Consider the following 21,098-nt stretch of genomic DNA (forward strand, 5'->3'; position numbering starts at 1 on the left):
CGTTATTATGCCATTCTATTTTTGTTTTATGTTTAGCAAATAACACAAATAGAAGCTATGTCATATTACACGCATAATGCACTTGAGGTACTAAGTTTATCCTTGTTATTCATAGAGTGATAAATAAGGATAAAATGATACATCATGCGTATTATGCATGCAATAGAACGCAGTCAGAATGACATAATAGCACTGATTAGCGCGCTCCTCGAACCACGAACATAGCTTATGTTTTCGTAATTTCAAATTAAATGACAGAGTAGCGATCGTTTACGACTTACGCAAAAAGTGCTGTATATATAGAGCGGTGTACGAATCAATGAATAGATATCAACAGTTTCTCTACCGGTCTCTTTGTTGTCCGCTGATAGCCGTTACACGGTTTGATCATGCGTCGTTGAGCATCTAACTAAAGTGGGAGTAATTGAGCATGAAAACTTCATGGCGTGCACTCGAGCGACCTTTTCTCTCAGTCACCTGCCCGATCAATCAATCGGCATCGTGAATATTATACGGAGCCAAGAATTTTCTTCTGGAAAACAATTTACGCAATTATTTCAGTTAATTAACGGAAAAATAATTTCGCCGGTTACGTTTGAACTGCGATTCGATCTCGGTTTCGACAATTGAAGCAAGCGGTAAGAGGAAAAAAAAAAAAAAAGAAAAGAATAATTCTGATTTTCGGGAGAGATTTTGAAGAGAAATCGAATTGTTACCTCTCATCGATTTACGAGTCATATTTCAAGGAGAGAACCCTTTTGTCGCTCGAGACTGTCGTGTCGTCGTGTGTAAAGGCGGTTGGCTTCGGTCAAGCTGATCGATACGCGAACGCGACCGTTGAGTCGTCACGGAAACTGTCGAAGCGCGTCGACTGTAGCCGAAGCGTACCGACGAGGGCCGACGTGAGACGGACGCGGCCGAGGTGCGGTTGAGAAGCGACGCATAGTGAACGACGCGCGCGGGGCCCCTCTCTGTACGGATCTGTGGCGAACGGCGACAACAGCGTACGCTTTTAACGGGCGCGGCTTTGCGTTTCGAAGCTGGCGTTTCACGCGGTAAAATGTCCTCCCTCGACTATTTGGATCTGTGCCGGTTGTGTCTCGTGAAGGACCGCGTCTCCGTGCCGATTTTCGAAGGCGAGGGTGACGTGCGGCAGATATTCCTCAAGATCACCGCCTGTTTGCCGGTCAAGGTAAGAAGCTAACTACGCCATTCGGCCGAGCTCGGACGATCCGCCATTTTGCCGAGTCTTTGCGGACGCATCGTAAATCGACCTCCGCCGACGGAGATCTCGATCCCCGGCGTTCCTTGGGCGTATTTCTATTGACGAGGAACCGCCGCTCGGTAATCCGTCGTCGCGATGGCACGCTATATTGACGCTACATATTGCGCGCCATACTATCTCCGTCTCGTCGCCTTTGTGATCCCGCTAATTGCTCGATGGACTTTTGCCGCGCTTTTTACCTCGCGCGGACGCCGTTTGATAAAAATAAAATACGTCCCCGTTTCGGCCGCGCGTCGACGCCGACGGAGTCGTTCCTGTCCCTCGCGAGAAACGCGATCGATGGTAATTTTCAATTGCGCGTATCGCGAGGTCTATTAATCCTCAAGCCCCGTTTTCGACATCTTGTCGCCGACATTACGGCGCGTGGTACGTCAACGGTTACTCGGCGTCCCCCTGGATCAATATTCTCCCATTTTATTTGAGAATTTCTTATCTTTCGTTTCGATTCATGCCGAGCTGTGATCTCGCTTAACAGACAGAGAAAACACTGGGCAAACGTTATACGTATATTGGCCATTTCTTTCTCGTTGATTGCCCACGGTTTAATGGCGTCTCTTATATTTGTTGCACCGGAGAGACCTTTCTAGAAAAGGTCTTTTTTAGAAAAGTTTTATTGAAATCTACATTAATGTACATACATTATGATATTTGCAGTATTCGTTATATTCGTGAATTAATTTAAATTGTAACAATATACGAGATGTAATAATTTTGTAATTTTAATATATCGAAATATAATTTTGATACAAAATAAAATATTACAATTACATGTATACGAGATATAATGTTTCATTTTATGAATGTTTTTTTTTATGATTATAGGTGAACAGGGAAGACAAATTACCTAAAAAGATATGCGATGATTGCGTGTATAAAGTAGAATTATGTTATCAATTTTGGCATACGACTGCAAATGCCGAGAAACAATTGCTCCAATGGCTAGGCGATGTGAACATGGAAGATAAACAGGGTTATAATGTTCTCAATCCGGTAATTACTGTTCCATATAATTTTATTTGTTACCTAATTTTTTTCAACAAACTTACGAAAAATTTTACCTACATTTTGTACAATACTGTACAGCTTTGGAAATTTAGAAGACCTTTAAAAATTATATAAATCTGTAGAGCATCATTTGTTTGGTTTTTCTTTTGTCTATGTTTACCTGAACTCCTTAGCAATGATAATGGCTAGTGATATAATATTTTGCATATTGTGTACTTGTAAGTTTGTGTTTTAATACTTAATATATTTAATACTTAATATATTGTGATTTTTTCCATATGTATTACTCAGTAATTGATAAATTTTGTAAAAATATTACATGAAATATAATGGTTAGATATAATTAAATTAAAAGGATAAGTTGGATTATTTCAATTAGGAGACAAAATATTAATAAATTAAGTTTAATTTATCATTGAAACTTTCATTTCTTGATAAATATAAAATGTCTTTCTTTTTATTAAATTTTAGAACGAAATAAAACCAGATCAGAGCAATGAGAACAGGTTAGATGGTACTGTGATGCAACAAGTAAGCGAACATCAGAACAATATGAATATGAGTATGATGGACAACATGAGCCTCAGTATGCCCATGATAATGTCGAGTAATACCCAACAACAAATAACTTCAGTTCCTATGGATAACACTGGTAGCTCTGTTCAACCAGTAGCTGGACCAAGCACACAAGCAACACATGACCAAATCACACAGACCCAAACGGATGCGTCTACGCAACATGAAGAAGAAGAAGAGAGCAGTGACGAAGAAGAAAACTCAGACGATGAATGTGATGGAGACGAAGGTATGTATGTCTGTGCTATCCACACACATTATATTTTATAATTTATGTATTTAATTACTAGGTAAATAATAAAGTTTAGAAAAATAAAGAAATCCTTAAATTCTTTGTTTAAGGCCTACCTATAAAAGAAGAAAGTGAAGACGATCCTAATAATAGAACTATAGAGCCTACAACATTTGTCAATGTTTCCTTACCATGTGACGAAGCAGGACCTTCAGGACTTCAACAACAGAAAATTACAGACATGCCAGAGATAGTAATACCGCAAACAACAGATGTGGATCCAAAAACTGGGTGAGTTTCTGTTCTTATTCTACTGTTTGAGGGCCAAAGGTGTCATTTGTTGTGGTAAACATATACAATTATACATAAACATCGCGATGGTTTTATTTACTCATTTTTTTCATCAACTATTTGAGTTTTAAAATGAATTTATGTAAATGTAAAATCAAAGATGTGTATAAGTAGAATAAATTTAACAATGTATTGAATGATAACGAATTATTATGGAAAAATAGTTTTAATAACTTCAACAGAGAAGTCATTAATAGTATTGAGAGAAAAGTATATTTATTTTAAAAAAATTTAATGTGCATATATGAAAATATACTCTGTTTTAAATTTTAATTATACATTATGCCCTTTCGTTTGTAAAATTGATAATAAGTAATTGAAAGAATTATCGAGCTTGTAAAATAGAAATGCAAGATAAATAATTACATCTGTAGCTTTAATTTTTATAAATGTCAGAAATGTGGGTAAACACAAGGTAAGTTATAACACACCCCACAACCATCTTTGGCCCTAGGTGTTTAGCAATTTAAATAGAACAATTTTTTAAATTTCTATATATTATGTATAACACATTCTCATTAATTTTAAACGATTTAATACGTTGTTATTAAGAAAAAACATGTATTACGTGATGAGTTTAGAATACAAATTGCTAAGCACCTTGTTACTTTTACATGTGGTAGCATGTACATAAAGTGCATTTCGATAAAACACGATCTTAATATCAATTCTGTAACAATGTTCTTTACATCTCATCGAACATGATACTAATTTTATACTTTAATCGAAATGGACTTTGTTAGATATTATTTATATATGTGCAAAAAATGGATAGAGGGATTTCTCTGGATTATCCAGGTACATTACATGAGAAAGGAATTAATTTCTCATCTAGCAATAGTGGTGATGTCTGAGAGAAACCAGCCTGATCTCTTTGTCCACTCATGAATCAAATGTTTACATGTTGTCGATATTAATATTCCCACGCTTACGTGATGGCACTAAATGCCGCACATGACCGATATTCGGCCGATCCAAAAAAATCACAGACGATAGATATTTTTTTAATGCAACGTATATCTACTATTTCTGATTTATGATCTTCGTGCTTTCCGACGCCTGCGCTTTACGATATTGCCAGGACATTGTATTACTCTATTAATGTTACGACTAATGTTAAGAGTTACTTTTAATCGACGTAAAAAAAAATACGTATTTTACGAAATCGTTAATAAATTTTGCATACGATCCGGTATGATTTGCCGGATGATATAATTATTGCGTAATAGTGTATTTTAACCGAGAAAACAAATCGGTTAACGGTCAAGAATTTCGATGTTGAAGAAGATGAACGATCGTATTTCTTCCGATCCGAAGATTTCTGCGAAAAGAAAGAATCGTCCGTTAAGAGACTGCTGAACCAAGAGGATTTTTCACATTGTAGACACAAAGGCGAGTATTATCTTTTCTACATTTCGTATTTTATTTTATTTATAGGCCATCTCTTATATGCGAAATAAAATAATGCGAATTTGCATCGTTATCTGACAAGTTTATGATGCCATTTTGGTATCGAGAGTTATTCTATCACGCGCATTGCTTGTATTGCGCGCATTATTTCGCGCTTTCATAAGTGCAATAAAATATAATATACCGCGAGGGATAATTCTTTTTAACAAAACTAGGCTTGCATTATAGTTGCGCCAGTTTCGCATTTGAAATATGCAAAAATTGTTGATTATTGCGCCTTGAATTGGCTGCAATTGACATTTGTATCATAGTATTCAGAGTATGTTATTTTATGTCATAATTTTTTTAACGTTTTTGTGGATGATTGGAGAAAACTATATTGTTCAGTTTTGAGTACAATGAGTATCTGATATATGAAAGATTGATACATAGCACTTTTTGTGCTTGTACTGTGTCATACTTTTATAGATTCAGTCACTTATCACTCGATACTGAATAATATGTTAGATTTTTTTCTTTTGTCTATTGTACTTATTGCAATTCTTAACTACGTTTTTATCTTATTCGGTATATTTGTGATATGTTAAAATGACATGTTACAATGTGTTGGTACACAAGTATACATGTGCGTGAAAAATCGCTCCGTTTTACAGTGTGCAAATGAGAAGAAGATGCCATATCGTAATGGAATTCCTATAAAGGTGAGATTTTTGTATATATGATTTAATTTGCGTTTTAACATGTTCTATTCGAAGTCATTAGTGAGTCTTTTGAGTAAAAGTTTGCTTTTTTCAAACTCTTTGCCAAATTTTATGGCTTGATCTTTATTTTTCCCTTCTGCTATATCGTTAGGGAATATCTAATACATTATGTATATATTTAATGTATGCATTTTTAACTATAATTATTAATGAACACATATGAGTCTACAAAATCATTTTATGTCGCGCGCGTAATTAATAAGTCATTTTTATCATGTCGTAATGTTATTGATCTAAAATATTATTTAAATACTATCATGTAAGTGATCATGAATTCGGAAAGCTTGATGAGTATTCATATAGTGGATGATGAAACTTCCAATGCTGTTTGACTTGACGACAATCGCGACGACTTTCTCGATTCGCACATGCGCTCTTATAACACATTATTGCTGCGTTTCGAGAGGGATGCCAGCAATGCCCAAGCACCTTGCACCGGCCACCTTGCAGCACTCACATAAGCATAAGATCTATCTTTTTTTCTATCTTTCTCTTCCTTTCTCTTTCTTTCATCACCGCCTGTATGCAAGATATATTTGTAATCACAAAAAACCGAATCAAAAGACAAAATTGTGTGTGCTCACGGGTCGTTCTCCGTTGCAATGTCCTTGGGTTTTGTCAATTTCAGGGAAGGAGGTGAGACCTTCGGTGGATTGTCAGGGATGCTGCGACAGATTCTGTCGCCTTCGCCCGAGATTGGGGAGGCCGGTATGTCCGTCAATTGTAATCTCCTACAGGCCAACTCAATATTCTCGAACCAATCGTCGATGCTATCGTCGACGTTGCTCCCCCCACATTTTCAATCCGTGTGTCCGGATCAGTCTTTGCTCGATCAGGTGCAAATCTTTACCGAGTCTTATCCGTGCTCTACGTGCGGGCTGGAGTTCCGAAGTGGCCTTAAGCTAAACTACCACATTCGAACAAGTCATGCCGCGCGTCCGGAATTCGAGCATGGTATCGAGAATCAGCCGCGGTACTCATGCGCGATCTGTTCGCGGACCTTCGTTGCTTTGAATCATCTGAGGATGCATGAAGTCACGCATTCTACGCCTATGCCCACATGCGCGTCAACCTCTGCCAGTCTCGTTACAGCGCCCGGTGGCAACATGGAAAAGACATTCGCCTGCGATCTCTGCCAGGCCAGTTTTCGGTATCGCACACTACTGGAACGTCATCGGAGGATGCATCAAGAAATCGGCCAAGAGAAACCCTATTCCTGCCCGAGATGCTTGATGCGTTTCGAAACTCGCAACTTGTATAATCACCACGCAAAAACCCATAAACCATTGCCAGCGAGTAATGAAAATCGGATAATCGCGGGTACCAATGCGGTGTCGTTGCCTGTCGATTCGGTGGTAGCCGGCAATCTCGGTGTCGGTGCCGGTGGTGGGAATGGTGGACCCGTAATCCCCGTCAAGTCCATACCTTCTTATCCTTGCGACTCGTGTTCCAAGCAGTTTACGACCGCTGAATCGTTGACCACGCATAAAGCGGTGCATAGATCGCGACCGCTAGTCTGCGACGTATGCGGCAAGGGTTTCACGCATCGCAAGTATTACGTGGTGCACCAGCGCATTCACACCGGCGAGAGGCCGTATCTCTGTGCCATGTGCGGCAAATCATTCACGCAAGCGTCGACGCTCACCGTGCATCGCCGTTATCATACGGGAGAGCGTCCGTATACCTGTACGCTATGCGGAAAGGGATTTGTCACGCGAACGATTATGCTTAATCATATGAAGAAACATTGAGCTGATAATCGTGATTAAATTCAAAATGTAATTGATCAAAAATCTCAATTGATCTCAGAATATTTCATCAACACTCTAGAAAAATAATAATAGGTTATTGATAAATTTAAATCAACTTTGATCTCGAATTAAGAGAAAGAGAGAGAACGTATTTTTAAAAAATCTGCAAAAGTATATAAAACTAAAAATAATCGATACTTTTTAAATTATCAATTGAAATCAATTTTAATAACTAGTGTTGATTTTTCAAAACCAAATATTTTATTGGAATTAAAGGCTATAAAAGTAAAATATTTTTTTGATTGGACGTAATCTTGTATATGAAAATTGTATAGTGTGTTGATATCTAAGTGCCTAAAATTACTCAAGTTACTCGCAGTATAGTAAGTTGATATAATATATGGTAAACGAATTAAAATGTAGAAATTAATTTTTTTTTATAAACTGTCTACATGATAATATATAATTCCGTATAGTTTCGGATAAAATATATTTAATAATCAAATCACAACATCACGATAAAAATACGCGAATAATTATATGCTATAATCATAAATGTTGTCATCACTGTGATATTGTTTATATATTATACAAGATATTTAGAATAATGAATATTCTTAAATGCGACGCAAAACTTTCTATCTTTTTAAATGAAAATTGATAAGGCATAATTTAGTTTCTAATGAGAGAAGTTATTAGTACCTGTGCAATAATATAAAGTGCCTAAAAGTTCTATTTTCTAAATTAATTTTTTTAATTGTAAAGTAAATTAAAATTTTAACAAAATTTAATAATAAATAATTATTTTAATGCTTTTCATTAACATTAATTTTTAATTACATTAATTAAATTGTTGGTTGATTGCTCTATAATACAGTAACTAATTTCAACATATAACTGAATTCAGGTGCCTTTAATTAATATGGAATGAAAGACAGGGTAGAACGTGTAACATGAATTACGTAAGTGTGACATGTAAGTATGAAGACGCTTAAATATCTAGATTTAATCCTAGAAGTTATATGCAATTCAAAGATAGATCTACAGATAAATAAATAATGTTTAATGATTTTGCGCAGTGACTTTTGACTTTAGTGCTATATTAATGTTTTTTTTTCCCATAAATATAACGGGTTAGATTGAATTTTTGCTAACGTACATTATACATGCGTTCTGTATATATACATATATATTGCCGATTAATTAAAATTGACAATATCTTTTACAAATATCACATTGTATTTATGCTAGTATTCTAATGATGATATATTTGAAGAATTTTTCAAATGATGAGGTTAATTTTATTTTGTTTTAAATATACAAAATATATTCTTGCAAGAGAGGGAGAGGGAGATACGTACCATAATATTTATTCATTTATATTTACTGAATTATTTATATACATATAATTTATATCAAGAATATATAAAAAGATATAGTGCATTTTTTAATTGTAATTAAACTTTTATTTACGAGATTTTTGATAAAAAATTATACATTATAGGTTCTTGTTCTTTTAGCCATCTTAAAGTGTAACTTAGAAACGAAAAAATACATAAAGAAAATTTTAGCAAAATATTTAAAATATATGGTAAGTATTTTATAATAAAATAATATTAACAATTAGTAGAGTAGGTTTGTAAAATATACTGGAAATATTTCGATAATCGACAACTATCTATATATTTGGGATTGAATTGTATTCAAACGAGAAACAAACCAAATTGTATGATCGTTGTTAAATTAAAATATATTTTACTTTATTCCAAAATAAAAGAAGAGTTTTCTTAATATATTTTGTAAATAAATACGTTTAATAGAAAATGTTTTATTAAAAAAATTTTTTTTTTAATGTAATTTTTGCAAGAATTTTCTTTATATATTCTTTGGTTTTTGATGTTATAATTTAATTGAACTGTAATATAAACAAAGTAAATGGCTTTTCTATATAAATTTTAATAAATAATATGCGTTTAGAAAACGTACATTTGGTATTACAATTTAATGAATACAACTAAAGCATATATTTAATTCGAAAAACATTAACTTTGACAAATTAAGGAACTATAAATTAATTTGAATTAATTTTTTTTTATTTTGCGAATTTTTTAAATAATGCACATATATAGTATACAGCCGATAAAAAGTACAAAATGTTGATGAAAAGTATCTACCGTCGTTTTTCTAGTGATCGATAGTGCTCAACTTAATATCTTGTAATTGTTTGACATTGTATTATTTGCTATCATTATTCAAGCGAATAATCTTTCAATATCGATCTATAATTTAGATTTTAGAAATACAAAAATGTTAACTTTCAAGTAAATTAAATGGACGTAATTTTTTGGAATGTGCTAATTACATGTACTTTTTAAGCTGTTATTTTGCGATATAAACTATATTTTAATTTTCTAAAATACCATGTATCAAAAAGTTCGTATAATTTTACATATAATATTTTTTCTACTGACGTTAATCATAATCAATTGATTCTCCGCCTTTTTTTCATAGTTAAGAAAAGAAGGAAACTAAATTCTTTAGCTCTTTAAATATTTATAGAATAGTAATAATTTTTTATTATATAATAATATGAAATAAAATAATAAATTGTAGTAATAAGAATGTGCAGAAAAAAAATGATAAAAGTACATTTATACGGAGTATGTTATAGTATTTCTATTATAGAACATTTTTTTGATCTCAAGAAATTTTTTTTTCCAAATTATCGAAATCGAACTTCAAAAGGAATTTCGAGCCAAATCTTGAATCGAACCTTGAATTGAATTTAGAGAACTTCATAAGCATTGCGACCATTTTTGTGATCTATATTATGATTTTAATTGTATGTTTTGTACAGTTAATAAATGTGCATACGCGACACATACGAGAGTTGATAATCTCTCTTACAGGTTTGATTCCAGGTTCAGCTTGAGATTTCGTTTGAATTCCACTTAAAGTTCAACTCAAAGCTTCACTCTTTAAATGCTAAAAGCTCAACTAAAAAATGTAAATTATTTACATCGGATATAAATAATTAAAAATAAAAATTTTAATCAATTAAATTTTAAGAATAAATAGTGGACGATATCAAATAATATTTATATAAAAATGTAGTTTAGGAGAGCCCCCTCTCAATGACCTTGATAATATATGTCAAGGGCAAGATTATTGAGGGGGGCTCCCCTAATCTATATTTTTACCTTTATTTTATATGATTAATATTAATTTTTAGTTTGAAGATTATTTATCTGTAGTATTTAACATCAAAGATTATGGAGGTCCGACAAATTAATTTTTTATTGAACTTTTGCTATGAGAGAAAATTAATTCAAAATTTCTCAAAAATTTATAATTAAATTTATGTTTCGTATGATAGTAATACGACATTCTGTATATACTATAAGAAAGAAATAGTGAGATTATGCACTTAGAAGAAAACAAAAATATGGAATGATTGTTAATTTAATTAGTATTGTTAAGATATGACCGCATTTTATTAATGAACACAATATAAACACAATATTAGTATTAAGAAAGCAGAATATAAATGGTATTTCGTAGTTGCGAATTATACGCTACAAGTATAAAGTCATGTAAACAAGGCTGCAAGTACAACAAATAGTACAGAAGACGACTGTGTTTGCTCGCGAATAATCATTGTTTAAGCGTATAAGACATCGATGAGAAAAAATAAAGGGCAAATCGCTACGTAATAAAGAAAATACTGGAAATCACAAGTAAGGCGCTTTATTGACTACCCAACTTCCATACAATCGAGCACGAGTATTCAGCTGATCATCCCTGTACATATCTCGCTTACGTAAGGCCTGGTTAAGGCAACGCTAAAGAATGAAAGAGGCAACGAGGAACGAGCACTGATTGACTTCCGTTTGTGTCTCTCTTCTTTCCAGATATTTTGTGTCAAAACTCACGGTGCTGCCTCGGGATCGGCAGCAGTTTGGGCCCGGCGTAATCAGGAAGGTCTTCATCAGGCGAAAGCACGTGCAGTTACTAGCGGACCCCATGCAATCGAAGAAGATGAAGAAGACGACGCTCGCCTACAAGAGTGCCTTGCTATGTAATATTTGTGGCGGCAATTTCATCTGTGAACAAGCTTTTAATTCGCATTTAAAGATGCACGAAGAACAAGTGCAGCCGCAGCAGGACGAGCAATTTGTTTGCGAGACTTGCGGTTGTAGCTTCATAACGATATCGAAGCTGTATGATCATCAGAAAGAACACATTACCGAAAACTGTTTTAGCTGTGACAACTGTGACTACGTGACTTCCCACAAAGAGAACTTAATCGCCCATCAAAAGTGTCACGATGTATCTAATTACAAGTATCAGTGCGAGGAATGCGGCGAACATTTCCAGAGCAAGAGCAACTGTCAGGTACATCTGCTGTCGCATGGAAATGAAAAGTCGTTTCAGTGCGACGTGTGTAATGCCACATTTCGCTACCGCCAAGGTCTACGGTTACACTCGAAGTTACATCAACCGGGCTACGTACAGCCTCAAAGGAAACACCATTGCGAGCTATGCAACAAGCGTTTCTCTCGTAAACAAGTGTTGCTAGTGCATATGAAGACCCACGACAACGTAGGACCACAAAACGAGTACGTATGCACGATATGCAGCAAGTCCGTATCCAGCAAGACTTATCTCGCGGTGCATCAGCGCAAGCACACCGGCGAGAAGCCTCATGTTTGCGACGTTTGTGGCAAAGGCTTTATCTCGCAGAATTACCTGAGCGTGCATCGTCGCACGCATACAGGTGAAAAACCGCATCAATGCATTCATTGTAACAAAAGATTTACTCAACGGACTACGTTGGTAGTACATCTACGAGGTCACACAGGTGATCGGCCTTATCCTTGCACATACTGTCATAAATCATTTGCTTCAAAAACGATGCTGAACTCGCACTTAAAAACGCACGCGAAACAAAACGCTCGACAGCAACAAGAACAGCAGCAACAGCAGCAAGAAAGTTCGCAACAGGAAGAAGAAACATTGCCGTTTGAAACAGTCACTATAGTGTTGTAGTTAGAGAACAGTGATTGCTTAGATTCCATACTTTTTTTTTTTTATAAAATAATAGAGCTTTTTTTATGTTTCATCAATGAAGGTGATATTAGTAGAAGATGCAAAGAAAATATATAAATGACTGCCAGATACTTTGCAATCTACACAAATCGATAAGCGTTTTCATTCTATAAAATAACTGGTGGAAGTATATTGTAAGATACAAATTTGCTTTGGTAGTGATATTTTTTACGCTATATTAAATTAGGTGATAAATATACTTGTAATAAGCCTTGATTGATTAAAATATGAACAAATATTTTGTCGAATTAGGATCATTTCTAAACTGAATCAATATATAGTATATCATAATAATTGAAAGTTGTAAAAAGTTAGCGCATTTTTCTTGATAATATAAAATGTTGAGTTAGCAATATGTATGGCATGCACATCCGCGTATATTCACGTATACTGTTATCTCGCGAATTTTTATTTAAAAAAGTCAGTAAAAAAACAATACTTATTGTCAGCAAAATAAAATCAGTTATATTGCATTGTAATACGCTTTTTATGTACTATTCTATAGATAGATATACGTAAAACATGATTATAAAAAAAACGATAGATTGAAACTATCTATTGTAGAATCTCTATTTTCTACTATCTAATTTTCAATCTATGCCTTATTTATGTTACATGTAATTCAATTTTTCTCCTTTGTTTTAAAGTTGCGTTAAAAAATTCTTTTATTTTTAAATTTTGAATAAAAATATCTGAAAATTTCAGAAATTTTAAATAAATTTTTGTACAAGATTTCAATATACATTCTATGATTGTTTTGTAATATTGAATTGCTGAAAATAATGAACATTAGCAGGTTTAAACATAAATAAGCATAATACCTGATTCTCAATGTGAAGTAGTTATGTAGGTTTCAAACGTGAAAATTTCATGAAAATATAGCAATCCAAAATACAAAAAATCTTATACATTATATGACACGGATGTGTATGATTGTTAATTTTTTATTTCTTTTAGTCATGATACATAAGACAGAAGAACAAAATATGAATATCTACATTAAAATGAATGAAACACTTATTGATTCTCAGTGAAGTCCTATATTAGTCCTTTGATTTAATTATTGATAAAATTTTCACTGATTTATTTTAAGCGAGGTAGGTACCTCCCTATTCCTTTGAAAAGTTTGATATTATTGACGTTTATACATAACATCTAATTTCAAAAACTTACATGATCATACTAATTATTTATTATAGTTGATGAGTAATGTGAGTATAATCGTCAATCAAAAAATTATGTAAACAAAACGTTTTGCAAATAAACTGTACAATATATATGCAATCTTTATTAAAAATTAATTACTTTATGAAATTTGATCAAATTGTGAAAGATTTTAGACCAATGAAATTTTACTATAATTAAATTAAGACAAATTCGAAACAATAAATAGTTTTTGTATATTAGTTTATAGTGATTTGAGATTTGTTCATTATTTGTTCAAAACATTAGAAAATACAAGTGATTTCACAAACTGTTATAAGCCGTCCATAATTTTTTAGTTCTATTACAGTGTAACACTTTTATTTTTTGACTTTATGCTTTATATTTGTTTTACTTGTAATACTAATATGATGTATAAACAGATATTTATTTGGTATTTGTTTCGTGTGCGCGTCTTTATCTTCATAGAAATTTATTAATGATATATTTTAGTAAATAATTATATGCTCTTTGAATATAATAATAATTGTCTAATTGTTATAAAACAAGTTTCCTGTGCCTTTGTTGTTTACTATTTTAAAAAAAAGTACACGACTATGTAAAAATTATGGAATAAATCTATTATAAGCGATTAGCGATATAATAGTGTTTAATGAAAATTGCTGTAGTTTTGCAGAACATTTATAAATATGTATTTTACTATCTTCCAGTGAAATTATATCCATTTATGAACAATGTAATTAAATTGACCTTTATTTATATTTCTGAAGGAAAAAGAAATGAGACTAAAGTTCTTCAAAGTATTTTTTAATAAAATAAAAGTTGTATTTTGGTATTATAATTTTGTAATAATGAAATTTGATTATAAGTATCTTTACTTAATCGCATAAATATCAGACATTTAATTTTGTAATTATATTATTTTTTATAAGAAAAATTGGAATAATTTAATGTAGAAGTATTATTATTATAATATGATTTTTTATCGCATTTTACACGATTGTTATTAGCAGTATTTAAGTTCTGATATATTATCTCTTGTAAGCATTAATTTCTTATATCATGTATTATATAACTTCAGATATTGACAATAAAAGAAATTCAAGTCTTTATAGAAATTCGCAGAAAATACTTTCTTCTTTTCCAAATATTAATATATTTTATACGTTTACAAAGTTTGATATTTTTGCGTGATACTTTACATAAAATAACTTTTTTTTTTAATCATTTTTATTTTATTTTAATATTATTTTTATGTGATTTTTATTTTAATAAAATGTTATAATTCTTTAGAAATATTATGCTTAAAAATTGTTTAAAAACATCTAATATATAAAAATGTTTAAAAAAAAAATAGATTAGAACTATGTGTAAAATATTGAATTTTTTAACAATCGTTCGATTTTGCAAGTTTACTTTTGAAAACATTTGTTATTTTATTTTATTCTCTTTTATATAAATAATTTGATATCTTAAAAATTAACATGTAAATTAAAAAAGAATTTACTTTTTCCTAGATTTATGTATTTTCTTTAGTATTTTAATTGGCAATAACTTCTATAGTATGAAAAATATTTAATTCAATGTGTCACTGAGATCGCAGCTTTCCAATTGTACAGTAAGTAGCAAGATTTTGATATTTTATATATATTTGTTAAGTTTCTTACTGTATTTGAAGATTTTAATAAACATAAAAATGTGCTTTTTTAAATAAACTTTATTGATTTGTTCACTTTACAATTTTTTTTATTATATAATTTTTCTTTTATTTACAATTTTCTATCTCATATAATTATGTCTATCGTCTAACTGCCTAACATATGTAACATAAATTGATTAAATATCTTATTTTAGAGTTAAAAACATTTTTTAATTATAAATATAATTTTTTTTTATTTCTTTTCAGAACGGAAAAATGGATTTCCAGAATATCTCAAAAATCTGTAATAGAAAGAAAAGATCAAAGCCCAGCCTTTGTTATTCTTCAAGGGATTGGTGACAAAACTTTTGCACAAACGATTCTTGTTCAGGAGTTAACCGCCTACCATTGTGATTCATGCAATGAAGATTTTAATACCGAAGCCAATTTGATAGTGCATAAAACGGAGCAATCGATACTTAGAACCCGAGAAGCGTTGCGTCAAGCAGAAAAAAAGAAACATGAATGTGGCATATGTGGACAAACTTTCTCGAATAATTTGCAATTAATTAATCATCGCCGGATATTATGTAGGCATTCTCTGGATACACAAAAGAAGCAAGACACAGTTGTAAAAACAGTTGTAGAAACATTCAAGACTGAGACGATTAAGAAGACAGAGAAAATTAAACAAACAGAAAAAATCAAGAAGGTTCGAGAAAAAGATAAGGAATTGTCGGCAGGTCCCGTTATTTGTGATCAGTGTCATAAGGTATTCAAGAAGCAAAAGTATTTGAATGTGCACAAAACATTACATGGTGCACCGCACATTTGTCAGATATGTGGTGCGAAACTGACTTCAGAATATTATCTAAGGATTCACATCAGGCGGCACAACAAGCAGTTCACGGACTTCTGCGAGATTTGTAATAAGGGCTTCTACTTAAAGGCTTCTCTGAAGTATCACATGGCCATGCATACCGACAAAAAGTCCTGCATCTGCGAGATTTGTCACAAATCCTTCGCAAATCCAATCTATCTCCGAAATCACATGAAGATTCATGCCGAGACGAGCAAGAAATTCAAGTGCGATATATGCAGTTTTGAGACAATCTATAGCAATTATTACAAGGAGCACTTGGGGACTCACACCGGCGAGAACAATGTGACATGTGAAGTATGTGGCAAATTAATCAGACGACAATACATGAAGACTCACATTAGAATACATACTGGTGAGAAACCGGAGATTTGTGAATTTTGTGGTAAAGCGTTTAGCGCTAGGAAATATTTGATTAAACATCGGCGAACTCATACTGGTGAAAAGCCTTATAGGTGTCAGATCTGCGAGAAACATTTTACCCAACGGGGCACTCTTACTGCGCATCTTCGGAGACACGAGAATCCTAAATGAAAGCGTCTTCCTTCTTGTTATTTTTTTGTTTTTCTCCAAAATCTCTTATACACAATTCTTTTTAAACTAACTTCATATTTGCATTACACAACATTGATGTTGATTAGTGTAATTTCTGTTACTTCACTGATTCATTATTTTAATACATTAATATTTCTTATTTAATATGTTCCATATGATCTACATAGTTAATTAAATGATAGTGATATTAATTATAGTCAACTTGTTAAGAAAATTGCTTGAAAATATGAAGTCAGTTAATATTTCTGGATTTAATTTAATGATACATGAAAACATGACTTAATAATTGCACGAAAATTATTAAATTTTGATAATAACGTATTTTTTTTTTATTGTTTATTGATTTACATAACTATTCTTAAACTATACTATTATTTAATACATTGTTACAGTGTTAACAAATAATACATTATTACATAGTTTTAACAAATATTTGTTTTTATATTCATAATTAAAATATTGATCAGATATAATCAAATATATATAAACATTTTTAATTGAATACTTTGTATTAAATTGTATACATTGTACATATAATATAATAAATCTTAATATGCTTCTGTAATTTGTTATATTATTTATAATTTGTATTCCATTTTCAAAATCATTTCATAATTGACTCAAATATATAAAATTTTTGAAATAAATTTGAAGTGTGTGTAAAATATATCTTTTATGATAAAATTTTAAATAATAGCAAAATTAGTAATAAAAGTCTCTAAAGTCGAATAAAGTTCTAAAGAAAATTTTATTTGAGGAGGGGAGGATAGAAAAAAATGCAAAATTTTCTTTTTAAAACAAGAATTATATATTACTTTGATTAAGCAACCGAGTTTTTAGAAAAGTTATTAATTGTGTAGATCGTATCTTCAGAGTGTAAATTAGATTTCTATAGTAGTCTTTAATTTATAAAAATTTGAAGAAAAGTACAAAGTAAAATATTGCATAATATTTAACTTTAAAAATATGATATATACATATATATATATATGATTAGAAATTTAACAAACTTTATAAAATAGTTGTAAGTTTATATTACCTAATTTCGAATAAGACTCAAGTCGAATAGTGATAGTTAAAGTCATTGACTAATTAATTGACTCAATAAGTATAATAAGAAAGTGCTTTCTGTGGAACTTATCAAGAATGTGTGAAAATAATTAGTTCAAGTAAATCAATTGTCAACTGATATTATATTTATTATAACACAGTTTTCCATTACTTCCTCGCGCTGTTGACAGATTTATTTATTACAGGTGCGACGAGATTGACATAGAGGATATAAAGCTGGACCCAATTGACGAATTGCGAGGTATAGAGTTAGTACGGTATCAAGACGAAGTACCTATAGTGGCAGAGTATCATCACATTGATCAAGAAATAGTTATGGAAACGATTGAATATAAGTCTGAAGATTCGGACGACAAATCAGAACCTGCGTCGGAAATACGTATTCTAAAACAGGTTTCCGAACACAATTCGAATCGCAAGCGTGCGATAGTTTACGAATGTGAAATTTGCGGGAAGCAAATACTCAAGAAGCTACAATTTTTGAAGCACAGACAAGACCACGAGAGGAATCCAAAGACTGAAGATCGTTGCGAGGAGTGCGATAAGATCTTCGATAATCAGGAGAAGCTGCAAAAACATAAGATAAGAGCACATCAAAAGGAGAAACCTTTTCAATGTGTTATGTGCGGTAAGTGTTTTAAGACCGAGGAGTTCTTGAAGACTCATCTGAAGCAGCATAACAAACGTTTCACCTGTGACATATGCGGTGTATCAAAAGTTTCCGGATATGATTTGCGTTTGCACAAAAAGAAGCACAATCAGGAATATGTAATTTATTGTGAGACTTGCAACAAAGGCTTCTACACGAATCAAACGCTGGAGCGGCACTTGCTCACTCACACCGGCGAGAAGCCATTTGTGTGTAAAGTATGTAACACCCCGTATGCGAGTGCAGCATATCTCAACATGCATATGAGATCCCACGGCGAAAGAGAGAAGCACAAGTGCAATATCTGCGACTTCGAGAGTTACTGGAAGGCCGCATTAAAAGTACATCTTAAGATACATACTGGCGAGAATCAAATCACATGTGAAGTGTGCGGGAAATCTGTCAGCAGCAAAACGTACCTACAAATTCACATGCGTATACATTCAGGTGAAAAGCCACACGTTTGCGAGGTATGTGGCAAGGCGTTTAGCGTACGAAAATACCTAATCGTGCATTTAAGAACGCATACCGGCGAGAAACCTTACGAATGTAAGGTGTGTCAAAAGAGATTTACGCAACAAGGCTCACTAAACTCTCATATAAAGTCTCATAATGAAAGCAAATAAACAAAACATTTTTCGAAGCTCGTATATTCACTGCCATGTGATGTTGCATTTAGTGTTAAATGTAACCCTCTGATTTTTATTTTGATCTGTACTCTCTGACTATACACGGTCAATATATTAAGAAATATAAATAGAAAGTAATTGATGATTATGCCATTAAGACTACGGATACAGTGGATGATTCTAATGAACTTATTTTTGTTTGGATAAATTCGTCCAGAATGAATTCATCCAAAATATTAGAAATAGATGGTTGTAGTAAATATTCTGACGAAACGTAGTCTTATAATCTCAAAGTTTGGGATTTTAGAACTTTTAAATGTTGCAACTACATAAATGGATGATATCGATGATTTATATTTTTTAAAAATTCGTTATTTTACTTGTAAATAAACAAATGCATACATAAATAAAATATTTGCTTTAAGAGAAAGAAATGACAACAGCATTGACTGATCTTCTACTTCTCTTATTAGATGTATCTGAATTTAGATAAATTTTTCTCTTACACAGATTACTATTTTTAAAACTAATTCATTAAAATGATTAGTTGTTCAATATCTAATTTAGAAAATCCATATAAATTCGAAGAAATAAATTTGTTTAAATATTTGATGACTGTACTCATTCAATGTAAATATTCTTGTAAAAAATACTCAGTTCTGATATATTTATTAGAATATGCATCCATTGTAATCATAGCCTAAAAAATATAAGTACGAAATCTATATGTCATATAATAATTAAATCTTGTAATTTCTGAATGTGAATAATTATATATTTGTTTATGGAGGAGGGGGGGTATAGAGTAATTAAATCTGAAAAAAATACGTGTAAAAAAAATTTAATTTCTTGTTAGAGACATGAGACTGATTATCATAAAAAAATGCATAATGCAATTAAAAACTCGTTTATTTTATAGATATTATTAATATATTTATATTTTGCTAAATGTATTTTGAACGAAGAGACGTCATTTTAAGTAGATATGCACATTGTACAGTTGCATTTTTTTAAATTTAATTTGTTTTATTTGAAGATATATCTACATTTTTATGTAAAAATATGATAATCTTTCTTCCTATAGCGGAAGAATGTATCAATTGTCCATGCCGTTATCTGTCAACTGTGAACAATATTAATTTAGTGTAAAATGAAATTTATTAGAACAATTTATTAGTAATAAATAATAATTTTTTAAAGTCTTTTAATTTTTTTAAATTTATTTAAACTTTGACTTTTTATTTAAAGTTAATATGTTTAAAAAAAATAGTGTAATCAATATGTATTAAACTATTAAATATTAAGTATATTATTGTAAATATAGTATATATATGTCATTTTCTGTTATATATATTGTATATATATATATATATATATATATACTTTCTGTAATCTTTATTGTCATTAACATTAAAAATAAAAAAAATATATTAAAAATTTATTAATTGTCATACATTGTCATCGATAACTGCGAGCTGATTTATATCTATCGTACAATTATATTAAATATACTAATAGAATGAAGGCTTCCTATGTCAATAATTGGATACGGAAAACTAATGATGGAACAACCGCCAATATGAAAATATCACCAGGATTACAAATATTATGAATATTTACTATATATTTTTAAAAGGTACGCATCATTTTGTAGCACAAGATTTTGGTTTGACATTTAATATTATATTTATTATTTTACAATAAATAATAATTATATATTATTTGCAGATTTATTATGATGAAGCATATATTATAGGAAAAAATGTTTGATACTTTGTGAAGAATAATTATTATAAATATGTACTATATGTGTGTTCATATTAAGAAGTACACATGTCTATATACATATATATATATAATATGTGTATTGCTATTGCTTAATTATAAAGAATCTTAGGAAATCAATTTTAATTCCATAACAGTTATGTAGAATTAATTATAGACATATATATGACCAATATAATAAGGTACATACTTTTTTATATTTATGATCCGTTTGGTTTATAATTTTTATACAATATATATTATATA

General features: G+C 31.2%; 1 protein-coding gene across 1 annotated transcript in view; it reads left to right on the forward strand.

Moving 5' to 3' along the window:
• Positions 1-352: 352 nt before the first annotated feature.
• The window catches only part of LOC108780557 (zinc finger protein 62 homolog), a 22,230-nt gene continuing 1,484 nt past the window's right edge, over positions 353-21,098 (forward strand). Inside the window, exons 1-7 of the mRNA XM_018548313.1 lie at positions 353-1,192; positions 2,108-2,275; positions 2,762-3,095; positions 3,209-3,389; positions 11,283-12,416; positions 17,975-19,056; positions 19,239-19,341. Of these exons, the coding sequence (XP_018403815.1) occupies positions 1,061-1,192; positions 2,108-2,275; positions 2,762-3,095; positions 3,209-3,389; positions 11,283-12,416; positions 17,975-19,056; positions 19,239-19,341 (3,134 nt within the window). The 5' untranslated portion in view covers positions 353-1,060. The remainder of the gene's footprint in view (positions 1,193-2,107; positions 2,276-2,761; positions 3,096-3,208; positions 3,390-11,282; positions 12,417-17,974; positions 19,057-19,238; positions 19,342-21,098) is intronic.

Source organism: Cyphomyrmex costatus, unplaced genomic scaffold, assembly GCF_001594065.2.
Source record: "Cyphomyrmex costatus isolate MS0001 unplaced genomic scaffold, Ccosl1.0 scaffold72, whole genome shotgun sequence".
NCBI lineage: Eukaryota > Metazoa > Arthropoda > Insecta > Hymenoptera > Formicidae > Cyphomyrmex > Cyphomyrmex costatus.